This window comes from Labrus mixtus, chromosome 2 (genome assembly GCF_963584025.1).
Source record: "Labrus mixtus chromosome 2, fLabMix1.1, whole genome shotgun sequence".
In the NCBI taxonomy this organism is placed as follows: domain Eukaryota; kingdom Metazoa; phylum Chordata; class Actinopteri; order Labriformes; family Labridae; genus Labrus; species Labrus mixtus.
This window is the reverse complement of record NC_083613.1, coordinates 27105236-27131045: the sequence shown is the minus strand read 5'-3', so window position 1 is coordinate 27131045 and position 25810 is coordinate 27105236. Positions and strand designations below refer to the sequence as shown.

The following is a 25810-nucleotide window of genomic DNA, read 5'->3' as shown; positions in this document are numbered from 1 at the left end:
TTGCCGGTGTTTGTGTGGGACACCTTAGGAATAGTTATTACTGCTAATATTCAAAGTAGGAATAAAAAATGCAATCTTTCTGTGATGAAAAAGGTCTGACCTAAGCAATGTACCTCAGATAATAAGAACAGGGTTAGGGTTACTTGCTGTTGCTAACATCAAATCTTGAAAACTTTTTCCCTGTTTCCTTGATAGGCTGAGTATGAACTCGACTGCTGTCATTGCCAAATCAGTTTCCAAAGTCAAGCAGCCACACTATTTGTCATATGCTGTGTCTCTGTGACACAGCAGTGATTAAAGTTGGATGGCTCAGCAGCCACAGTAGAAAGCTGCGGTGTCTAAGGACCTCGAAATGTAACATCATTCAGCCTGAAACAAAAGCGCCGTCTCTCCTCTCCGCCATGTTTGTCCCTCACAGGGATGTCTGTTAAATCAGATTTCCACGCTTCATCTAATCAGTGTTAACTCTGCTGCCTATTTATGTCAGTTCTTCAAATTAGTTCACAGTCAGTGCTTTTTGAAGTGCACAGCAGACTGTGAAACTCGACTTGCTTGAACAACTTCATTTCAACTCCAAAGCATTCCTTGTAATTGAAACCGAGGTAAATAGGTATGTGAGGATCTGCAAGATTATGTGAAGACTCTTTGAAAAATGATAAACAATGCTAAAAGGTGGATGTTACAGCATCTGTCAGCTATGAAAAAGCAAAACCGCCTAAATCATTGGTGCCCAAAATGTATTTGCATTGATATGTACTGAAGGTTAACTGAATTCTGGGGCCCAACCTACAACTGTCCTAACATGCATTTCTCGTGGGAAGACAATGAAGGAAAGCAGAAGTGTATATAACAAAATGAAATGCTCTCTGCTCTGAGTCCATGGTCCTGCTACTGTGCAGTTGCGTGCTGGCTCTATCATGACTCAGCCTGACACTTGAATAGAACAGAGCTATTGTTGATGTTGCTAATGTTGTCTGGAGCTATTCAGCCTAGCATCTTCGTGCAAACACAGCAGGACTTTTTCGTCAAAATCGCACAGTTACGTCTGTATAGAGATAGATTAAATCCAAGCAGCCTCAGTGCATGCTGTGGGGTTATTGCAGGCATAATTAAATATAGATCAAGCTTTTTGCGCCGCTGTTGCAGAACAAAACGTCAACAAGCTATGACTTGACGGAGTCAATCCCTGTGGAAAGCTGTATGACACATGCCAAAGTCTTATCTTTGGGTATTTCACCACCCAGTCCAGTGTTAACGAGTAAAGGAGCAGTTCAAGTGCTTCTATTCTTTTCCTTGGAAGAGTCGCAAAAGGTATGATGAGCTACAGTAGATCTCTCAATGACAACAAAGAGGACTCTATGAACTTGAACATCAACCTCTACCGAACGTGTAAGGAAACACCTACTGCAACAGAACAGAAAGCAGCTAAAGTCTGCGGTCACCTTGGACTACCATATCCTTGTGTAATGTAATTACAGTAAATGTGCTGAAAAACTTCAGCCAGAGAAAAACTAGCTCTGTAAAAAACACTTGAACTTTCTCTAAGGCTGAAACCACTTACAGTATGGAAGTACAAGTCTTTCTGTAAAAAGCAGCCACACAGGTTACATAATCAGTAATGTGCTGGTGTAATGGACAGACCCTTAAACATCTACAAATGAAGTGACAGTACTGTTGTTGAAAGACTAATCTTTCATCCATATTCATCCAGACATATTTACATTGTCTGTTGCCAGCTGTTGGCAGTGGCTCTACAGTGTTGCTATGCGCCAATGTATGGATGCTATTAGCACAGATTATTGCTCTGTTTGATTGTAGAACGACTAAAGGATGCACTGTCATTGTGAAGGACCAGGTGCACAGCAAACACTTGATATGATTGCAGCTCTGCGCAGCACTCAACAAACTCACTCAAATAATGTTTTCATTAATACAGCGATTAAATTGCGAAGCCTTCCATGGCCTCTCCACACACCACTTCTTCAACAATGAACCTTTTCACAAGCTTATGAAACATAAAGTAATCACTCAGAAAAAGTGATCAAACATGAAGTCACTCATCATGAGTCTGTAGTTCTTGTTATTTAGCTCTGCACAAAAGTTTCAGTGCTTTGCTTCTCTTTGATTTGATTTGATTAATTTATTGTTGTGTCATGCACACAAAGTGCCCAACCCTCATGGGCTTATAAGACACCAAAGAATTCAGTTGCAGTGGTTCACATTTACAAATCATAACATTACAAAGTTGCCAGCTCCTGTCAAAGTTCAGTCTTAAACAATGTGTTCCGTCTTTTTTCCCAGGCTTTTACAAACAAAATCTGCTTTAACAAAGGTTCTTTTTTTAAAACACAACTAGTCTAGCCAAAAGAACTCAACATAGATTGAAGACATTCTTTTAAAAAGAACAACCCTGATGTCAATTTCTCCTAACTCACACAACAAACAAACTCGGTCTTCCTCTGGAATGGCATTAAACCTGCCGGTCTCTAAAGCTAAAGGCAATGTTCCTGAACGTAGTTGAGCGCAGAGGGATCTTTGTCTTTTGGTTAAATTCAATTTAGCATAGGCTTCTACGCTGTAGCAATCCTTTATGAGACAATACGTTCTTAGTTTTGGTTTGCACCACAGACCATTTCTCTTTGTACATTAGAAACATATTAATTTTTATCTCCTGAATATCACAACTTATTTAGAAAAATAAAGGACATATTATTCTTATGGAATACAGATTTTATCTCCTTTGCCCATGGGTGACAATGGCAGGTATCCCAAATAAAAATCATTTTTGTGAGTCTCTGATCCGACATCTTTACAAGTCTATTTCAAAGCCGAAGCATTTCACATTTATGTCTGATGTTTGGAGGCTCCCATCCCATATCTCCATTCACAGCGAGGACTGGCGTTAATTTATGGACTCGCAAGAAGGACCTCAGAGCTCTCTGATGTACAGAATTGCAAATTAGATGTTCCGGGAACCCCCAGACACCGGAGGCATAATCAGACACTGGACACACACATGAATGATAGAGTTGTGTATAAATCTGAAATCCCAGATTACCACAGTGTTTAACTTTGTTCAGTACAGACTACCTTTGACTACCTGCCCAGTGCTTGTTGACAACAACACTGAAGCCGTTTTCTTAAAAAAATATTCAAAACAGCCTGCCATTATATAACTTACTGAGTTCCCTCTCACATATGTTCCCCCCAATGTGAAGTTCTCTCAGTTGGACTCGGGGTCTCAGGAGGCAAGACATGACATAAAAGAGATGCTGCAGAAATCCAAGATGGTGGACAAAGCGTATAGACTTGTATCTTTGTTGCAGTGGTATCAAAACAGGTATCAATACTGTATATACTACTAGGGGCAGCAGTAGCTCAGTCTGTAGGGACTTGAGTTGGAAAGCAGATGGGACATAGCCTGTTGTGGACCAAGTCTTGAAACTGAAAATCTGGTAGCTGGAAAGGTGACCTTGTGAGCAAGGCACTGAACCCTCGCGGCCTCAGGAGCGCTCACCATGGGCAACCCCCCCTCACTCTTACATCTCCTTAGTGCATGACCATAGGATCCTACTTGTGCATATGTGTGTAGCATGTTCCACAACAGAGTGTTAAATGGAATTTCCTTTTGCAGGATTAATAAAAGATATCTTCTTCTAACATATCAAAACCCGAAAAATCTGGTATTGTGACAACCCTGTTATGAATCGGCTTCATAACATGCACAAAGATCGCACATGTGCCGCACCTGTGGCCTGATTTAAATGACAGTGAATTTTCCTGAATATTTCCTGATGCGTTCCCACATCGGCTCATCCCGACTTCAAACGGATATTACTCCATGTTTTTGCGTGTTGGGAAAAAAAAAACATCATATGACTTTGTATCATATGTGTTCTGATTAATGCATCACATATAGTCCTAGACAACAATACATTTATCTTACTTGTTGTGTCACACAGTATTTTGACAAGCTCTGTTGTTGTACCATCATAAGAAATTATCATCTTGTATACATCCATAGTCAGATGGAAATTTGACAAAACTTTTCTTGCCTATTTATTTTTTTTTTTTTCCAAGTGATGTCATCAAATCCTGCAAAAATCAGACAAACAAAAAGTGGGATTTAGCAGTGATTTGCCTGGCTAGGTAACCACCTCCAGCAGCCTTTTCATATTGCATGTTAGTAATCAACCGCATACACAGATATTTGGAAGGAAAACTATTGCAGGTTTTTGCAGTCAAAACTTTTAGTTTGTATGTAACTTGAACGATTATTTAATTAATTTTATGCTGGCAGGAAGAAAAAAAAATCATGACCTCACAGACTTTTTTTTTTTTGGTTGCAAGGCTAAGGTGACTCGAATTCTAGACTCTGTAACAAGCCAGCCGAGACCGTTTGGGGTTTTATTACAGCAGCATGGCAGTGTTAAGATATGGCGCAAGCTATTGTAATGTTATAATGAAGGACCTGCCCCTCAGGAAATCTGACTTCTGCATCACTAGCTGCTTCTGAATCAGCCTGGACACAGCACTGCACTGTTGATTTACCAGCTGAACAACAATCACAGGATTTCTTAGCGTGGTCTGTGAGGTAGAACTCAAAAGAAAAGAGAGTCTGCCTTCTTTTGTGCGCCTGTGTCTGCGTGTGATTGATTATGCTCGCTTTGTTGTGTGTCTGACGGAGGTGCTACATCTGTGCTTTTACGAAAGGGAATCCAAAATGTGTGTGTGTGTGTGTGTGTGTGTGAGTGCCTTTGAATGTGTGTAAGGTGGAGTGGGAAGGTTGGTGTGTGCTTTCAAGTGTAAATATAATGATGAGTTATCGATTCGACAAAGTTAGATTGAAATGAACACACGGTTGCACTTCATAATGAGCACTCGTTCAGCTGTGCGAGGTGATCCAAAGCAGAAGACTTGATGGTAAACAGATGTATCAGAGTTACTTTTAGGGGCAACTTTGAATACAGATTCTGAATTTCATATGTCTATATAATGAATGACAGTTGAGACAAAAATACTTTAAAAAAAAAGGTTAACTCAGTTTTGTATCTGCGCTACTATTCCTGGCTCCATCATGAGCGAGGACATACATCATTCAAGTTTTTATTTCCAGTCTAGAAGCACTTAAGCATGTGTCGCAGAGACAGGACATAACTTTGCTCTTAGCACCTTTTTTTTTTTTTTTTTTCTAGAGTGAAAGCCTCTGATACATTCCATAAACGAATCATTTCACCCCATTGTGCCGATTCAGCTGCCGTCAGTCTGACACTCTGAGAGAAAATTCTGACTGGAGTGTGTAATGAGCAACTCTGTCCATGTGTGCCCTCCTCACTGTCCTCAGACGGACGGCTGTCATGCTGTTCCAGCAAAGGTGTCACCAGCATGCAAGCCGTGGAAATAATTCCTCTCTTTAATTAATTATTGACGGGCTGCTTTAATTGCTTCTCTTCTGTTGCCTGTCCTGTAGGCTGAGTGACTTTAATGTGCAGCATTTTTCATTTCTTTCTTATAATTACTTAGAAAGGAAGATTTTCTCTTTCACTAGAGGTTGGATGGTAATGACACTTTCAATTATAGCTTGGCATCATTAAATTGGATAGATAAAAAACATTAGTGTGCAAAGAAATCCACTTTGTTACACATTTTCAGTGCAGTGCACGTCAAAGATATTTCTCAACATTGAGGCATGTACATTCTGAAGATGACTAGTGTGTGATTGCTGGTTAGCCAAAGGCTTTTAGCTTTTAGTAAGGATGCTTTTTTTTCCCAGTGATTCTGTGACTCCTGCAGGGCTGAGTGCTCTCCTGACATGGGTGATTTAAAAAAAATAACTTGTGGACCTAAAATAACATTCCTGCCTCACAGTCATGTTGGGTCTGAACATGTATGTCGTCTTCTAGGCAGTCTGTTTGTGTGAAGACATTTATGGTTGTGTAAAGAGGTGCAATGACAAGTCGCCGTTGGCAAAAAAATCCATGACAAAATTGCGGGTTTAATTGTCGATCAAGTTGGTTACGTCATTGTGCATGTTTTTATACTGTGCATAGACGTCATAGTTTTCTGGAGCTGAGTTGCTGAGTGGAGTGAGACATCTTGCGCCCTAACTCTCTCTGCTGAGAGTTACGTATGCAAAACAGCGACAGGGGGAAAAAAAACAAAACATTGCTTAATTCGGTCGCACAGATGTAACACAATCGCGTTCTCAAACTTCTAAACTCTGAGAGCATTAACCCTCGATGCTGCACATGAAAGAGTTAACCGTTTCCTGCTTCAGAGTACCGATCGTAGTCAGAAAGCACACGGGAGACTTATTGGTTTGCTCCAGTGCTGAAGTTTTAGCTAACTTCAGGGCTAACCCCAGTCACTTTTCATTTTAATGCTGATAGATCAATAAGAGCCATTAAGTTTTAGCACAAAACATTATCCGATTAGTCGATGAATCATTTCAATAATCGATGACTAGTCGACAAGCAAAATAGTTGTTGGTTGCAGCAGGCCTATAGTCTTACACATAAGTGTTTTTTTACGGGCAGCTTTCTTAATGTAAAGTGTCACATATCATTTCTCCTACAGACAATACAGCTGAAAATGCAGGCGACAATTAGATGAAGAGATCATTTTGTCGGATTCTGTTACACACCATGCTATTGATTCTGTGCAGTGTAGCTATTTCCTGAAGAGCTGGGATTAAGGGAATTATTGCCAGAGGCTCATTTCAGTTCTCGCCCTGACAGGGACAGTAAAAGCTTCCATTCTTTACAGCGCTCCTACTTAAGCTGAGGGTTGAAGGTTTTCACTGGGTTACCTCGAAGATGAGGCAATGTCCCTGATTCATTCCATGCACGTTTAAGCACATATTTCTGTCATTTGGAAAGAGCTGCCTCATTAAAGTTGTGACACTCGTGATAGAAACATGACTATTTGTTACTACCTTAAATAATTTCCCCATACATGAAGACATACACTAATATACTAATATATTGCTGTCATTATAAAGGGATGTACATTTTCATTAAAGCCTCAAAGAAAGAAATGGATTAGTGAAATGTTATCTTTTAATTGGATTGGCATCGCTGGTGGATAGCTGCACACAGCGCTGCATCTGTTTCAGTGTGATACAGATTAGAATGTTTATTTATCTCTTAATAAGGCTTTCTTTCCCTACTGTTAGCTGTTGATATTTGCTAACAATGTTAGCAATGTTAACAAAAGTTTTAAAGCTAAAGTTATTCTGAATCATTCAGAAAGCACAATTCTGAAAAGACAACTTGAGAAGTAAGAATGTTGGTTTGTTGTTCTCCCGGTTTGAAAGCATTTCCCTCACGGAGTGTTCGTCCAGTCATCTGTGTTGATCTCAGGACCGAGTGGTTGATCCCCATAGTGGCCTCGTAACCTTTCAGCTTTTGGTCCAACAAAGTCTGCATTTCATCATCGTTGTATAATAATAAATGACTGAATGTATCTCAGCCATGTGAAATGACCTCTCCTCTCTCTCCGCTCCTCCTCTCTTAAGGTTACCACCCTGGTGAACACCAGCAACAAAGGGCCATCCAGTAAGAAGAAGGGGCGCTCCAAGAAGGCGCACGTCCTGGCGGTCTCTGTGGAGCAGGCGACCCAGAACTTTCTGGAAAAGGGGGAGCAGATCGCTAAGGACAGCCAGGACCTGAAGGAGGAGCTCATTGCTGCTGTGGAGGATGTTCGTAAGCAAGGTGAGTGTGTTGAATATTGCATTGTGCTTTTAGAGTTGTTCTTTATGTTCCTGATATTTACCACTGCATATCTTGTAATCCCTCCTTGCCTTCAACAATATTATTATGCTTTTGTCCTTCATAGAAAAGTATCTGTCTAACAGTTTTAATCTATTGTATGGTACGGCGTATGACAGGAGGGTTGCTTTGAACTGTCTTGTGACACATATGAGGTGAAGATTCTGTGCAGAAATATCAACAATATATAACAATATTTACAATACAAATAACTGGTAGAAATAGTGCAGCAACAAAACCTTACTCTTGTGTACAAATATTGACTTTGTGAGACAGAATCCGAAGTGTTTTGGTAACTTATTGTAATGGATCACGATAACAGAGCTCTTCATCCTTTCACCCCTTTCCGCACGGATAAGAAGTGAAGCATAAAAAAGAAAAATGGAAAGCTTGAATTGTACCTTTAATTAAGTATTCAGCTACAGCCAAGAAAATCACAGCACATTGGAGCAATAATGACTTCTGGCATCCTTCTCTTTGAAAGGTCTGGAGTGCAAACTTGATTTTAAAGCGATGAAGGCCACACAGGAGAATAATTGAAAACAAAAAAAGAAAGTATAAAGTGCTCTGAAAGTCAGAACTAGTCGAACGTCTGCACAACTTTAGGCAGATGCTGAGTTAAGAGTGGCAAGGCAAATCCATTAAATATAAAAGATTAGTAGCCATTAGTTTTGAGCTTTACTTGGAGCATGCAGCCTCATGAATGTAATGAGCCTAATTCTTGGCTTGTTTACCCTAAAGTCATGCATCGTTAAAGCTTCGACTGTCTGTGATGGTGGGGAGCCTCTCTGAATTTTAAAACATTAGAGATGCCTCTTCTCATTAGCAGTGATTCGGGAAATCTCTTCAACTTCTGCACGTATGCAACTATTCACTTCTCTGGCGGCTCGGATCAGGCAATGTCAAGGAGAGCGACCAAAGCTTTTCAGCTCGGCTGCGTGCAAGTCAGCGAGCTTTCATATGGAGCAAATGTTTGTCCCCAAAAAGGAATTGGATTCCTTCCCCCGGTTCAATATCTACATCAGCAGAAAGCGCAAATGGAGCTCAGCGTACACTACGTCATGTTGTAGCCAGCCTCACTTTCTGCACTGTCAGCTCCACTTTGGCCGCTGGTGCTGTTGAACATTGACTTGACTGCGTTTGCACACGGCTCTTTTGAAGCGTGAAATAGACGGTTGCCGTACCGGTCATCACATCAGCTGACATCACAATGGACAGGATCAATCTTCTCTACTTGTTAAGCATGCAAGGAAAAAAAACAGAGAGAGAAAAAGTTGATGGGGAACATAGACTTCACTTTTAGGGCAGGGTGTGGCATACTTTAACACTTCCATGTACATGCTGTATGTGCAGATCAGTTCTCATGAATCCTTACCCTGACCTTTTTTTTGAGTCTTTTATTGCAAGCCTGTGTCCTCTTAAGAAGACAATGGAGATGAAAGTTAATATTCCACATCTGCTAACCATTTACTGCCATTATGGAGAAATATGGGCACGCTCCGAAGCTCTTCAGTACACAAGTGGACTGCAGATTGGGCTCACTCACTTCTTTCTCAGCATTATAATAACATGTCTGTCTGGTTATCAGAGAAACAAGTTTCATAATTAAAACTGTGCAATTAAAAGTCAAAAAATATGCAGTGCACCATGTTTTCTGCACACTTGACAAGACTTTTTAAATGTTTTTTACAAAGCAAGCCAAATGGGACCGTGACTACTTAAGGTCATCGCGAGCAGCAGAACCACTTAAATTCTGTCAGCAGCTCATGAGACCTCTGTCATCATGACCTCATCGTCACACACACACACACCCCCCTTATCCTGGCATGATTGAATCACAGATGCTGATTTCAGAGCTCAGAGGGGCTTGGTAATCAGGCCGTTTGTTCTGTCATCCTTCAAAAGCTCATCACTGGGCCAGACACACTTCTGACACAACAAGCACCAATCTTTGGGCCAGATTTGCTAAAGGTTTGCGTGTCTTTAAAACGTGTGAAAACTTGATACCACCAGCAAAAAAAAAGTGCTATCTGATCTACTAACGGCGCGCAGTGAGGATTGCGTCTTTCAAATGAGCAAAACATCACGCATTGACCATTTAGTACGTTTGCCTTAATGAATATGCAATATGGGGCGTTTCTGCCCTAACGTGCAAAATACTGGGAGGAGAAAATGCAAACAAGTTAAGTTAGTACACACATTGCGATTTACCAAGCCTGACAAAAATTGCGGTGGTTGTGACGGTGTCTGTATTTAACACCTTTGAAAGGAACGTGCTAATCCAGGAGACCAGCGTTACGCACAACAGGCTGCTGTTATTGTAGTTAGGAGGAGACATAGGCACAACAAAAGAAGGCATAAAGATCGCGTTTTTCCCCACATGTGTTTACATGTTTCAAATAAATGGCATGCATTTATTATTTTATTTGATTCAATATTCTAATCTTTAAGGAAGAGAAACACCATGATTAAATTACAGGCTATTGTTGCCATAGCCTACAGCCAAAGAAAACTGAACATTCACAGCCTCTGCATTCTATAGAATTTCAACATTGACATTTATGTCTTCCTATTTCCCTCTTTTCGCCAACATTACATTTCAAACTGGGGATTTCCTTTTTCCCGGGTCGCGCGTCTCTCCCCCAGCTCGCCCCCTCCGCTGCGCTCCTCTCCATAATGCGCTCGTCACCTCCCTCTAAAGCCCGCTGCTGCTACTCTGTAGGACGCTCGGGTTGGGGGACCTCACCACTGTTTGTACCCCCGTCTTCGATACCTCTTTCCAGGGCATTTATGTCCGATCAGACACAGCGCTGGCCAGCTGTCTGGTGCGCAACAACGGCGAGTGTAGAGCGCCCGTGCCACAGAGGACACAGCTCGCACCTCCTGCGCAATGTATGACACTTCATTCTTAAGATTAAGGGAAGAAAAGAGAGGCCCTGTTTAATGCCGATGTTTTCTTATAACCAAAATTTTCTTTGTAATATTCAGATTTATCTTCTATAACTCGAAAGTATTGTGCGTTTATTTGCCTCTCCCACTAATACCTATTTTGCGCTTGCAGTCATCCTGCTTTCTGTCCAAACTCTCCATGACGTAAACCAGTAGATCACGCAAAAGCCTAACTTCAATAGTACCGCCTCCACAAGGTTTGCACCTGGTGTCATTCACGCAAATGTTCTTAGTAGATCACCCGCAAAACGCCCACCAACCAAACGTGCAAACTTTTGGAGTGAACACGCAATTTAGTACTCTTTACTTGGGAGCTTAGTAAATCTGGCCCTGTGTGTGTGTGGGTGTGTGTTTTCTTTTTTTGGCTAGAGCTCCTTCCTTGTGTATGTTCGTACGAGTCTGTCAGATGCATTTCCCTCTTATTGGGTTTTGTGTAGGTTTAAGACTGTTTACTGTATCACATCACCAAACAACGAATAGCTTTATTTAACTCGATATTTCTAATCTATGCTAAGAGAGCCGCACTTGCAGTCATCCTGCTTTCTGTCCAAACTCTCCATGACGTAAACCAGTTCCTGCTCTCTGCTGTCACCCGCCTGCTCATCCTCGCCGACATGGCTGATGTCAGATGTGTTGACCCCCTTCCAATTTGCTTTTGTTTTTTCTTGTTTTCTCACCGTTGTTTTGTTATATAGAAGTATAAATCTTAGTCTAATTTAAAGCTGTTGCTGTTGAGGTGTCTTGGCCAGTTCTCAGAGAAGAGTTTTAATCCCAAGAGATTCGGTGGTTAAATAAAGGTTAAGTGAAAGAAATGACAAATTCAAATCAGAACTGGAAAAAGGCCAACGTTGGTTCTTGAATCTTGCCACAAAAGAATAACTAAATATTTTTATGCACTTTCTCTCAAACTCTCAAGGTGTGAGAGATGAGTTTTACTCAGAAACGAGGCAGAATGAATGCTTTGCGCTCTGGCCCTTAGGTGAAAAGGTTTGAGAGAGGTCATAACTAAACCACTGTGCAGAACATTATGCGGAGAAAAGACTCTCATGAATATTCTGCCAGGCTGAAAGGTTGAATGTCCACTCTTTTATGAAATCTCTGGTTGCATGGTTACAGCAAACTTGAGCCATTTAAAAAACAAACAAATCTGAAGACAAAAGCAGTGTAATGGGCTCTGAATGTCATGAAGAGATTTAAGAAATTGTTTTATTTTCAGTGCCAACACAAATAAAAGAAAGAATTACCAGTACTGTTGTGTTTACACAACATTAGCATACTTTGTCTTTAATTGCTGTGCACTGTATGAACTGACAGTGACACATACTCACACAGACAACAACATATTAACCGATACAAGGTGCAATATTCCTCATATCACTCTTTCCACTCACAGTTTGCTCTCTTTTTCCTCCTGCAGGAGAGACGATGCGCATCGCCTCGTCAGAGTTTGCCGATGACCCGTGTTCCTCTGTGAAGCGTGGCACCATGGTGAGGGCCGCCCGCGCCCTGCTCTCTGCTGTCACCCGCCTGCTCATCCTCGCCGACATGGCTGATGTCATGAGGCTGCTGGCTCACCTGAAGATTGTGAGTGCGGTTGCCAAATGATCTGAAACAACATATTGAGTAGAACGTGCATTTCTCAAACAGTACTTCATGTGTTCAGTTATATGGAGCTGAAAATCCCTTCAGAATACCTTTTTTCATCTGCTTTGCATGGCATAAAATGACATGAGTGATACAATCAAGTGCATTGTTTATATGTGCATGCACAGTGTCCTGATAGGTGTGCTTACATGTTAGACAAAAGCCTTCTTGGTGCAGTGTAGTCCACAGAAGCGATGTCTGCTTTTTATCACAACCTCTGCACACATTAGCATATAGATGAGGCACGGAGGAGTATCCTGGGAACACACATCTGATTTTTTTCCTGTATTAATATCATACCCCTGGCCTGCCCTGGTGTGATTAACCACACATACCCACACGACTCAGTGTATAGTCAGCGGAAGAGCATAAGGGTCTTCGCTTTGAAAGTGGCAAGAGGCTTTTAAAGACAAGTTAATACAGAGCGCCAGAAAGAACGATATGCAAGTGGTAAGATCTGAAACACTCAGACCTTCCATATTCACTTACAATTTCTCTCTCTCTCTCTCTCTCTCTCTCTCTCTCAAGCACACACACACACACACACACACACACACACACACACACACACACATTCAGTCCTTCTTTCCAGCTTCATTCTTGAAGCCCACTGAAGGGCTTAACTCAAGCCACTATAAGCTTGCCATCAAAGGCCACTTAAAAGTTATCTCTCTCTCTCTTCTCTCTTTCCCATTACATCTTATGCATTGCTTTCATTAGGGAGAGAAAGAAGTACAGAATTAAAATGTAAAAGGGATGCAGATCGCTGAAATGAAACCCATTAAAATCGCCCAGCTTATTTGTTATTGTCTTCTTAAAGCTGGCTGCAATTACACAGGGAAGAGATTGTTTTTCACCAAATGTACGATTAACTTCACGCTATCTAAGGTTTATTTTTTGACTTACAGTACTTCAAATAATAAATGCCAGTTTTCAGGTGCAGAGTTTTTGGAAGTTCCTGTATTTATGTGTGTCTGTGTGACAGGTGGAGGAGGCCCTGGAGGGAGTTAAGAACGCGACCAATGAGCAGGACCTGGCCAACCGCTTCAAGGAGTTCGGGAAGGAGATGGTGAAGCTTAACTATGTGGCGGCCCGGAGACAGCAGGTAAACTGGCGGCCCTCTGTCTCATGAAGTGTCTCTCTCACAGGAAGTGATTCAATCCCATCCTGACTTAAGTGTCACCTTTAGGCACGGAGAGTTGACGTGCAATAAAGCTCCTAGAAGAGCGTCTTTCCTGATTTCTTAACTGTGGTTCTGTGGCTCAGTTGGTAGAGTCGGTGGTATCAGAACCGGAAGGTCGAGGGTTTGATCCCGAGCTCTTGCAGACACATATTCGATGTGTCCTTGGGCAAGACACTTAACCCCAAGTTGCTCCCACTGCTTCGTCGGCAGGGTATGAATGGACACTTTACATAGCAACCTCTACCGTTAGTGTGAATGGGTGTGAATGTGTCGGCGTCACCTGTGTTGTTAAAGCACCTTGAGTAGTCAGAAGACTAGAACATTTCTATTCAAGCTTAAGTCCATTTACCATTTGCGTACCTACTGTGCTCTTAAAGGGACAAAATAGCATGCGATTAATCGAGAAAAAAGTGAATGCATAAATTTCAGACATAAATTAATTGAGATTAACTAGTTAATGCTGACCGCCCTAATTTGAATATATCATGTGTGCCTTCTGTTATATGTATATATGAAGTAAAGTTTAAGTTACAGCTGATGGATACTAGAGTGTATACTTTGTAACATAGTGGAACTAACAGCTTTAATTATTACTCTATTTGAGCAGTGTCAGACTATATATATAGGCAGTGATGTGTTCTAGAAATCTCTGTTTTTCAGTTGCATTTTAAATGACTTTCCACTTGAGAGCTTCTTCGACCCAGGAGGTTGAAACATGAAAGTGTTGGAATATATATTTTTTCCATCATGGCCTGCAGTGTGACAAAAAGCTTTTAGAAGAGTTTTTCTTACAAGTGTCATGTTGGCAAACATCCGACCTGCTGTAATGTCTCAGAGCAACTCACTGAACAGAATTCTGTTCAGCTACAGGGTTTCTGATCTGCTGACACCACCGCTAACTTTGTGCTGTTGGAACAACGCCAATGTATCACGTGGTACATGAACTTCTGTTTTGACAAGTAGTTTCTGTATCCAGTTTTTGCTCTGTTTGGCTGGATTTTGAACAAATAATGGCATAAAAGTGTTGTCTTTTTCAGCTCATGATGCAACTCCAACATTTTCAGAAATAGGGTTTCTTCCTTCTCAAGTACCTTCTTCTGTAAGGACTGACAACAAGTGGAAAGAAGTGCTAAAGTGAGAATCTTTTGTCACCCTCGCAGGAACTGAAGGACCCACAGTGTCGAGATGAGATGGCAGCAGCACGTGGCGCCCTGAAGAAGAACGCCACTATGCTGTACACAGCCTCCCAGGCTTTCCTGCGCCACCCAGATGTGGCGGCAACACGTGCCAACCGGGACTACGTGTTCAAGCAGGTTCAGGAGGCCATCGGAGGGATTTCCAGTGCTGCTCAGGCCAGCTCACCCACTGATGAGAAACACGGACACGCTGGCATCGGAGAGCTGGCTGCTGCCCTCAATGAATTCGATGTGAGTCAGAAAGCATCCTTTTTCTCCTTTTTAAATATCACATTACACATACTGTACACCTCTGGAAAGTATTCAGACACCATTCCACATGTTATCTAAATCTGAATCTGCCCGTCAAATATCTGTTGAACTTCAGACCAGGGCACACTTCATTCTACTTATGTGTTCAGGAGAAAGATGGATGGTAAAGAGCATGCCAAGACACGTGGTAGTTGTTCTAGAAATATCAGGGCTATTCCACCATACAGTATATTGATTTCAGAACTTTTTGAAGCATTTGTACTCAGTTGTTGAAAAATGAATATATACTAGTTTTCTTTTTGTGATTCGAGTACTGAAAAACAATCTTCAATGCAAAACTCATTTGAACACACTTATTTTTCTGGTGTGTCTCAAAGCTTAAGGATCAAGGCAATTGAATGCAGTAACACTCACAACAACATAACTTGGCAGCAATATTGTCTGTCAGTGTCTGATAGCCAAGATGACTGATGCTCCATCTGTCATTTACTTTTCTACCCAAAACAAGAAACACACATAATTAATTATACGGGAGCTTTTCCTCCAAAACCTGATCTGAACAATCTCATCAAGTTTAACTCATTTTTCATTCTCTATGGTGTGCAAATTAACATCCCCACTTTCTACTCAGACACATTCATTATACATTAGGATGACGGCATTGTAAATCAGGATTCTTCTTATCTGCACAAGTTATGTGGTAACTCGCTGTGTTGATGTTTCTACTGCGACTGTCACACTGACACACCTAATGTGAATAAACCCTCTGTCACACTGTCACAATGACTTGTACACTTGTTACCTACAGAGAGAAATATCTCTGTCTCATGTAATATAATGCTTCTCTTTTACATTTAATCAATAATTAATGACAGTGTTTTGATGCTTACCCTGACTCAATCTAATCTAAACACAACAACAAGCCGAACTCACCTGTGACCAAAGCTTGATTCTCTGCTTCCACCTAGTGGTTGAATGGTGGTGGTGAACAGGCTGGTAGCTCTTGAATGTTAAATTAAGTTTGTTTACAGGTCGGGACATTTAGCTTGTGCTGGTTATTGGGTCAGGGTTTTGAGCGCTGCTGTTTTCCTTCACGAACATCCTTTTTTAAACATGTGAATTCAAACAGTGTCCATTAAGAGCAGTCCTCTAGCTCAAGGGAATCACTAGTTTAAGATTTAAAAAAAAAAGAAAAAAAAAAGATCTTTTGTTATACTGTATTCATCTTAATTCTCTCTGTCATGATGAGCTCCTCAGCTTGATGCTGATAAGACTAAGATTTAGTTTGCTTAAACTTTTCAATATTAATTGTCAATCAATCAACCGATCATCCTTTAATTATGCTCAAGAAATCATAATTTACAATGACATCAAGTCAGTTACATAAGTAATTCAAATAAGTAAGAAGCAATTATTTAATAACAAACAGAAGAATGATTGATATAAGATCTTTAAAAACATGAAGTTGGGCATATATCCTGACATATAAGTTAGAACAGTTAAAAGCGTAGAGTAAGATTCCAGGTATTAGGTAAAGACTTAAATATACTAAAATAGTTCAAGAGGTTCAATGATTAAAATGGGAAAATAAGTAAATATAAGGGCACACTTATGTAGAAAAAAATAACAAACAAAAGTTGGAAGGATTAAAATATATATATTTTTTAAATGTCCAAAAGGTGAAAGTGCATTTACATGGAGCAGCTGCTTTAAGTCAGGTGCAGAAAAAGAAAAAGCAAGTATCTCATTTGAGGAACACGTTAAAGTAACTCGTCTGAAGAGTGTGTGTGATAATGGCCGACTGAGGAATGAAGAAATGATGTGAGTTGGGAAGGTAATGTTTTTTTTTTTTTTTAAAGGGCTTTATTCAGCGTGTTTATATAAAATAATGTCAAAGAGAGACACGTCTTATCTGGAGAGAAGACTACCCAATATATACTGACACATATAGAAAAACTGCTGCACGTGTTCCTTTAAGACTCCAAACATTACTGCAGAATTAAACAACAGACTTTGCAATTAAAAGATAATGGTTAAAATGAGACTCATAAAAAAAACAGATGCTTCAGAGATTACACAACAATTACATCATTTAAGCTACATTTTCTTTCTCGGGCTGCAATGAAAAGAAGTGCACCTTTTCACTTCATCATCATTTAATGTTAATTGTCGCGGCATGTAACTCATAGAACTGCCCTCTGTGATTGTGTTTACTGTGGTGTATGCTCCATCAATCACTACATCCCCACATTATAACCACACTGACTATATAAGCATTCAATTGTCTTTTACAAGCCCAAATTGACAGTGCTATGTGGAATCATTAGAGAGTATACCCAGAGCACCTAAGCAATATTCAGTTTGATGGAAAATGAAGCTCTATGCACAATCCCCACCGGTCTATCATTGGCAGCAGCAGCAGCAGCAGCAGCAGCAGCAGTCGTACCTTTTGTTGTTACAACAGTTTATTTTGAGGTATTATAATAGTTTTGCACTGATTATGTTCTGTTTATTTGATCAATTGTCCTCTAACTGAATCACAAACTACCCCTTTTCCCCTCTGACTTCAGTAATCTTTCTCTAAACCCTTTGATTTGGATCTGGCAACAAAAATCAGATTGGCTTTTTGTTTTACACCCGGCATTTTCTGATACACAAAATACACTCACTTGAACCGAGCTGAACTTTAACCCTCTCACCTGCCTTGTAGTTTCATTTAAGTAATAGGTGTGCCTATTTTCATAGGACCTGAGAAGGACCTTAGAGTATTTAGTGAGGGTCAACCAAAGAAACAGAGGATTAAATGGGCTCTGGTGCTTATTTTTTTAAGGCTTGAGGTCCTCCACATACAATCGAAGACACACTCACACACACACACACACACACACACACACACACACACACACACTCACACACACACACACACACACACACACACACACACACACACACACACACACACACACACACACACACACACACACACACACACAAAAACATAGGCACATAGCCATAGTGGAGACAGTGAGGTAAACCAAGTGAAGTTTGGAACACAAATATTAGTCAGGTTGACGACAGCTGGGCTTGAACCAGTTTTTTATTTATTATTATTATTTTTTAATTGGCAGGTGAAATAAAACATTTGCACTTAAAAAGCAAATATCTTAACAATAACAAATAGAAAAGTTGTTTTTTAATCTTGTCATGTGAGCTTTCTTACCTTCACTGCAGCGTGTTATACAAGCACAGTGTGTTAGCGTAGCCAATACCAAATATCTCAAAAGAACTTAAAACAAAGGCTGTGAACTGTTTCACTTAGTTTACTGCATTTGTAAAAGTTATTCTTATTTACATATTATTTATACTAAGCTGCTGGCTTAAAGAACAAAAAAAACAGCCTATCTTGTCTTTAGAAGTACTGGAATGAGTTGAATCCAATCGTCAGAGGGAGAGGAACAGAAACAGAATCAACCACAGTTCATGATTCACTTATACTGAGAGACTGAGATTTGTTTCCAGTGAGGTGTAGTGAGATAATTAAGTAACTGTGCCCTTGAAAACCTTTCTGTCACTGCTCCTGAATCAATATCAAACTATATTTGAAAAAATGGATACATACTTTTTATGTAACTATGCTGAACCTTTTCTTTTTTATATGGTAAAAAAAAGTAACGTAAAAGAGTATAGACAAAGAACTCCACTCTTAAAGAGTATCCATAAGAGTAGCTGCATTGTTAAGATATCCATCCATAGACATGTTAAGGTTTCATCTCACACATGCTGAGAATCACATCAGTTATGATTTTTAAAGCCACATATCTTTCATGTATGAAGCTCGACTTTAAATAGACAGTATTCAGATGTCTATTAAGAAACTTTTTGAGTAGGCTCAGTTTGGAGGACACACCACTTGTGGGAAAGGGAACAAAAAGATGCAAACTCTTGAATAGTTTAGGGTGAAGGATGTTAAGGTACTTCATCTCTGAATGTTCCCAGATCAGTGGGAGAAAGTGCATCTGTAATCACACTTGGGAGGTGAGTTTGCCAGGGAAATCATTTCACAAGTGTTCTGGCTTGATTGTAATGAGATGAGTTACATAAGGCGCACAGTGTACTGTAGTGCAATCTGAAACCTATGTTATTTAACAGAAGATATGTACACTTCTGGATTATTTGTAAACTCTCCATTATTTTATAGAGAGAGAGAGAGAGAGCCTCATTACAGGCTCCTGCAGAAAACACCATCATCAATGGCAGACATGTGATGCCTGCACTGCACAGTAGGCATTAACCCCCTTTACCCTATACACCATGCAGAAAGAAGCAGATGAATTTGACAGCTTTATTATTTACTTAATTAATCCTCTCTTCCTGTTGAGCCACTGGTCCGATCAAAGCATCACACCACTCACATATGCTGCAGTGAGAGAGCAGGGGCAATACTTGTGAATGGTTTAAATCCATGACGTGAGCAGAGCAGGAACACGAGGGCATTTAATTAACTTCCAGCGATGTTAGTGCAGGAACACTTCACATGGCCCGTGAGAAGGGCTGGGCAATGAATCGAGTTTCAATTTCAGTAACAATTTTGGCTTCCGCCGATTATGAAAAGAAGGTAATCGAGGTTAAAACGATTACAATGCCACATGCCAGGTTGAGCTCGTTCTGTCCACAGGTTTTGTCGTGTGTGCTAAATGTTTGTTGTTTTATTTTGGCCACAAGAGAACAAAAACCTCAAACCTCAAAAACATACCGTAAAATCTGGAGTTTAAGTCGCACCGGTATTTAAGACACAGTCTGTTTTTGAAGCTCTCTCAGAGAGGAAAAAAAAAGATAGATGTTGTGAATTCAATGATTAATCATGTTTAATAATCCTGATCTGAGTATGAATTAAAATAATTGTAATTATGATTTTAGCCATGATTGAGCAGCCCTACCTGTGGGTGCATAAACAGTTCGTGCACACGCACACACAAGACATACAGAAGATGAAGACCAGTTAATTTGATTCCTGATTTGAGTCAAGTAATTCACCTGTATTGATAAGTGTTAGCTAGAAATAAAAATTCAACTGACGTTTTCACTGACAGTAAGGGAACATTAAAGCCTTGACAATCATGGTGGCATGTCTTAATCAACCTCCAGTTGAGGAGTAAATATTTGGACAGTGCACGAGCTTGAAGGTAGTAGAAAATGGAACCGAATGCTTGGCTCTGTGTTCCTAAAATTAATAAATAATCATGAAAAATGAGTAGTTTTACATATTGACAAAAAATAAAATAAAATCATGATAATCATTTTGGCCATACGTACATACAGACACCACGGTTTTCTTTATTTGACAATGTGTCCCTTAACATGTATTTACGCTCTCATTGTGACTAGTTAACTGTGTTTGAGGGACCTCTTGTGGTAGTGTTTTGACATTACAGTTAAGTCATTTTTTGACTAAGTACTGTGGGGTGAAACGTCAGATCAGCAGGCTGAGACGCACACTCTCTGACATACCAGATGAATAACCAAACAGCCATCTGATACTGAAGGGCTTCGATGCTTTGATGAGAGCTAAACTCTGGTTTTCTTGTGAATCTCCCGTGCCGTTACTGTGCACGCGGCCGTGGCCTGTAGTAATCACATCGACTCTGTTTTCATGTAAAGCAGCACAGCGTTTTAGGAAGGCAAAAGACCTGCATAATCTGATTCCATTTGGCAGACAGGCAGACAGGCAGCAGTTAAATGAGACAAATTGCCCTTTGCTTAGCCCTGTGTGCTCGCCTGAAGCTGGTGCATGTTTAATTCCTTACTTACCACAGAGACACAGACTATGGTCAGATCCTCACAGAATAGTAATGACCTGATATACCGAGCTGTGAGGCACGGCACTTGCAGGACTCAGTGAACATGACATGCGTACATTTCAAACACAGACTCTTCCATAAGGTTCGTTTCTCATGTTTTTGAAACACTGTGATACAATGGGTGGAGGAGATACACACTCGCAGATACTCAAAGATGATCTAAAATCATCTCCCTCTATTTTTTTCCCCTTCAACTTCACACAAACCCACCAGCCGTCCCCTGCACGCTTGCTGTGTTTTCAGTAATGGAGTCCCTCTGCTCCAGTGCTGCAGCATTGGATGATTGAATTTCTCTGTTTTTTTTTTTTTTTTTTTTTGGGTGATGCTCCCTGTCCTAAGTCGGCTTTGATCTGTCAGTTACTCATTCTTAGACTCTTCTGATGAGATGGTTGGATGCATCCAGACCTGTCTACAGCAGAAACACAGACTCAGACGGACACACCCAATTCAGGAAGAAAAAGTATTGTTTCAGGTATATTGTTAACAAGCTGTGGCATGAATCTGCTTATTCCAGTCATTCATACTCGATGAGTGAGTTGATGTGGACAAGTTTGTCTTCCTGCTAGACAGATGTTGTCATAAGTGTTTCTCGCAACCCTTTTTTCACACAGACATCCCTGTAGTCGCACAGGAACTCACACGCGTGTCTAAGTATTCACTTTGTTTTACGTCAGTCTCACACTTTACTCAGTAATGATTATTCCTCTTCACGCTGTGAGCGAGTTTCCCTTTTAGGGGTTCGACTGAGGAAAAGAACAGAGAGTACCTTTCATCTCCTCGATATCAATAGAGAATGAGCATGTTCGTAAAAGGTAGCACAACAACACAGACAAACCGGAACAGGAATATATGGTTCCCCGCGACGTGAGGTTCTTTTCCAGCTTTGATAGAAGAAAAACATCCAGAGGACAACATGTTTAACAACGTCGATTGTGGCTCATGTGCCTCTAAAAAGAATATGGCAAGGATGTTGCGTGCGATGCCTCAACTGCTCTGGAAACATGCAGCGCCTGTGACACAGAAGGTTAGACAAGGGTTTTATTTTTTTTTAATTCAGGGCACAGATGCGAGTCTATGAGTGAAAGGGCAGTTTATGAATAAGACAAGAAAGAGGGGGTGACCTCATCTATACTTCTTTTTACTGACACTCAGAATTAGTTTGGAATGAGTCATCTCAGGACACTGAGACGCAAGATCTATTAAGAGGGAAAAAAGGAGGTCAGCATCAGTTCAGATTCACTCAATTTCACTGTCATACGGCATATAACAAATAGGAGACATGAACCCCCTTCAAACCTCTCACCCCAAAACCTTTTTACCTTTAAAAGATCCTTATCAGAGTTATGGACGGGGTGCTGCATACTGTGATCTTAGATTTCTTTTTTTGCTGCGTCATTGTACAAAGCAATGCTGGAGCAACAGCACACTACGCTGTTATTTTGACTACAGGTCCCAAGATCAGTTGTTACCATTCATATATTTCTGGTTTATTAAAATGAGACAAAATTCTGTAGAGGTGTTTTCTTCCACAAGATTTCCGTGTAGGTCCTCAGTCATCCAGCTCATGGTATATTTTAAGCTTGAACCAAAGGCAACTGGTCTTGGTTGAAGATCTTGAAGACGCTTCACCTCTCCTCCGAAAGGCTTCTTCAGTTCTAAACTTTCTTACCGAGGAGAGGTGAAACGTCTTCAAGATCTTCAATCAAGTCCAGCTGCCTTGGGATCAAGCCACACATTTCTTCCGCATGACAAAACAGTCGTGGTTAAAACACAAAATAAAGCATTTCACATTTCAAATGATCAGTATCCCCTGTAAAGCTTAGTGAGCTCTTTATCAAGCTACTGCTAACTGTAGCTCACTGTATCAATGGAAGTCCTTGAAAAGGTTTAACACCAAGTTTAATCAAAGACTTCAAGGTGACTTAAAACAGAAAGAAAGTAGTTTGTTGGGAATGCTGGGAATATAAGCTCTACATCTATTATCAATGTTTCATAATCATTAAGGTTGCTGGAGGAAGTATTAGACAAACTAACCTACTACACATACTTTTACCATTATAAGTGGAATATTAGCTATAAATCTATTATTCATTGTTGTTTTTATTTTTTCTGCTTTGTTTATCTCCATCCGTCTCTTTCTTTCTGCATCTTCCTCTATCCCATATTCAAAGCCTAACAAGGTTGCGGCATCTTGCTGTTCAACCTCAGTCTGGTTCTGCTCGAGGTTTCTGCCTGTTCAAAGTTTTGTCTCTTACCACCGTTAAGGCGTTTGCACACAAGTCTGTAATTACCACAATAAAAAAAACATCTCATAATTGTGTCAGTCAGGTTTGCACACTGACTCTGAAACATTCGCCGATTTCTTTTTTGGAACCGGTTTCATTTTCTGTGTTTTTTTTAGGAAATTGTTGTGTGTGTGTCAAAACCTCACACATAAGGCCAGCTGCTGTTCAGGTTCAATTACTCTGCAGAAATTGGCGATTTCTAATTGTGTGGTTCCATATCAAACTGGACTACTGACATCCTGAAATACACCTGTAAGCCATCTGGATAATTCTGCATCTCCTTCATCAACAGGTGGAAACTCTCCATGATCTTGTCTTGTTTTTTGGGGGGGGATGAACCCAGTGTTTTCTTTTTCTTTTTTTAAGGAGTGAAAGAACCACATCCACTGAATCATCAACATTTAGTCATCACTGCTTGATGACTAAATTTTGTCTCGTTCTGCAAATTTTTTCGCAGGTTAATAGAAAAATAAATGCATCCGACTTCGTGTGCAATGGTCCTGTGCGTAATGTTTTTCATTGGATTACGGATCCATAAAAACACATCAGAAAAAAAGACGAACTCAAAGTGTAAAGACCTTTAGTCTGCTCTGTGTTGCCAAGTGCTGTGCTCATAGAGTATGATCTATATCTGCTCTTTTTGTGAAGTGTCCTGAAATAACATTTGTCATGAATTGGTGCTTTACTCAAAAAGACAAATTGATTGGTTGAGATCGAATGCAGATCCTTACTGTAACTGAGAAACTCTTCCACATAATGCAAAATATATGACTCATGAAGGTTGCTTTGAATTGGTTCTGAACACATGTACCGTCAGGAACAGTCCTTACGGTAGACTGTGATTTTTACTTTCAGTTATGTGTGGTAAGTGGGATGAAAATTGGTTTTAGAGTTTTCCCTGGTTTAAAGTGCGGCAGGCACATATTGCATTCCACAGAACATATCCTTGACACATCCAAAGCAGACACAAAAGACCTCATCAAGAAATTCATTCAAGCAACAAAGTGGAACTTTTATAAAATATATTTAAACCATGAATATCCCCTAGAATTCCTAAAGCCTCCCTCATACAACAAACAAAGACACCTAGTTTGAGAAATGTGTCCGACTCTTCCAGTAAGTCATGATGGCAGGATGACATTTAGTTTTCAGTTGACAATTAGAATAGCAACAGCTATCTCTTTCTACACAGAGCTCCCCCTTTTTTGTGATTAACATGAGTAGTGCCTATAATTAACAGTACTAATTAGCTAAAATGTCATCCAAATCCATTTTCTTTCCACAGAGCACCTCCCAGGATTTATTCAGTTGTTGCAATAGAGGCTGGCAGTGACAGATTTAACACAACACTGCTGAAATGGGTTTTAGTATTGCAGACACAGCAGGGTTCGGTAAAGGCGGCACAGAATTTCAGGATGGCCACCTTTAAATTCGCTATGCAGGGAAAGCCCTGTCATGTGGGAATGAAAGTCTTTATTTGGGGATCTGAGCTCAGTGGGAGGACAGATGGAGTCAGGGCCCTACGGGTATGTGGGTAAAGACACACTGTAGCACACACAGGCGGAGATTTTTAGGTCACAGCACACATACACAGTGTGGAAAATGCTGTTCGAGTTAAGGAAGACAAAAATGTTCTTAAGAGGAGGAGTTTTGAAATGACTGCAGCAAATATTAATACGCACAATTTATTTTTACATGATGCAGCAATACACGTGCATAATGTAAGGTAAGTGAGCCAAATGAACATGTTATTTATGAGATGACAGGGGATATTTACATGCATGCAGGAGATAGATAGACCTTGCACCTCGCTTGTTCTCACCTTGTATCTGCTGTGCATATTTTAATATCCCCAAAATTCTACCTGTCTATCATATATTCCCACGTTGAGCCTCCTTATCTGTGTGCGGTCAAAAGCAGGAAGCACTGATACAGCCTTTTTTATAATGATGACCCTGTTGGTCTCTCCAACTCTCTCTCTTACTTGAAGTGTTGCATATAAAAGCAAGTGAGTGCTTCTCTTTTTTATTAATACGGAGAAATAGACGACACACTCAGACTCAGGTAACTGAGTTAGAGAAAAATCCTGCCAGTTCGAGTATGAGCTACAGAAGGTCTTATTCTCCTGCTGCTGTGGCTGCTGCGTCCCTCGATTAGAGGAGCGGGGAGCAGTGGGAGAAGATGGGAACAGTCTCTTAACATAATTGGGATAGCAATCGAAATGATTGCCTTGTCCTCCCTTCTCTTTCTACCGGCAAATTTAATTTGCCCCTCTCTGAACAAAGATGCCACGGCGTTGTTTGAATTTGACTTTTTTTTTCTTATTATTATTATGTCAAGTTTGGCCCTGTGCTGTCATTGGATTGTCACATCTGCTTTTGTTGGATCAGTGCAAACAGGTGGGCAAAGGTGCAGCTGTTCAAATAAATTAGCTTCACACTCAAAGTGGACAGTTCCTCTTATAACCAACAGATGGCAGTGTTTAATCACTTTCCTCACTTGGCCTTCCCTTTTCCTCTCATTTCCTCCCACCCTCCCTCTCGCTCGCTCTCTCTCTCTTGCCCTCTCTCTTTTCCATTTTTATCCTCTTTTCCCTCCAAGTCCTTAGAAACAGAGATTTTAAGTCTGGCTCATTCTCAGCCCAGAGCAAGAGCCTTCATCACCTTGTATGGTT

General features: G+C 40.5%; 1 protein-coding gene across 1 annotated transcript in view; it reads left to right on the top strand.

The window, feature by feature from the left end:
* Positions 1 to 25810, top strand: part of ctnna2 (catenin (cadherin-associated protein), alpha 2) — a 308188-nt gene that overhangs the window by 22597 nt on the left and 259781 nt on the right. Inside the window, exons 2-5 of the mRNA XM_061059524.1 lie at positions 7517 to 7712; positions 12136 to 12302; positions 13348 to 13467; positions 14706 to 14972. Coding sequence (XP_060915507.1) covers positions 7517 to 7712; positions 12136 to 12302; positions 13348 to 13467; positions 14706 to 14972 — 750 coding nt within the window. The remainder of the gene's footprint in view (positions 1 to 7516; positions 7713 to 12135; positions 12303 to 13347; positions 13468 to 14705; positions 14973 to 25810) is intronic.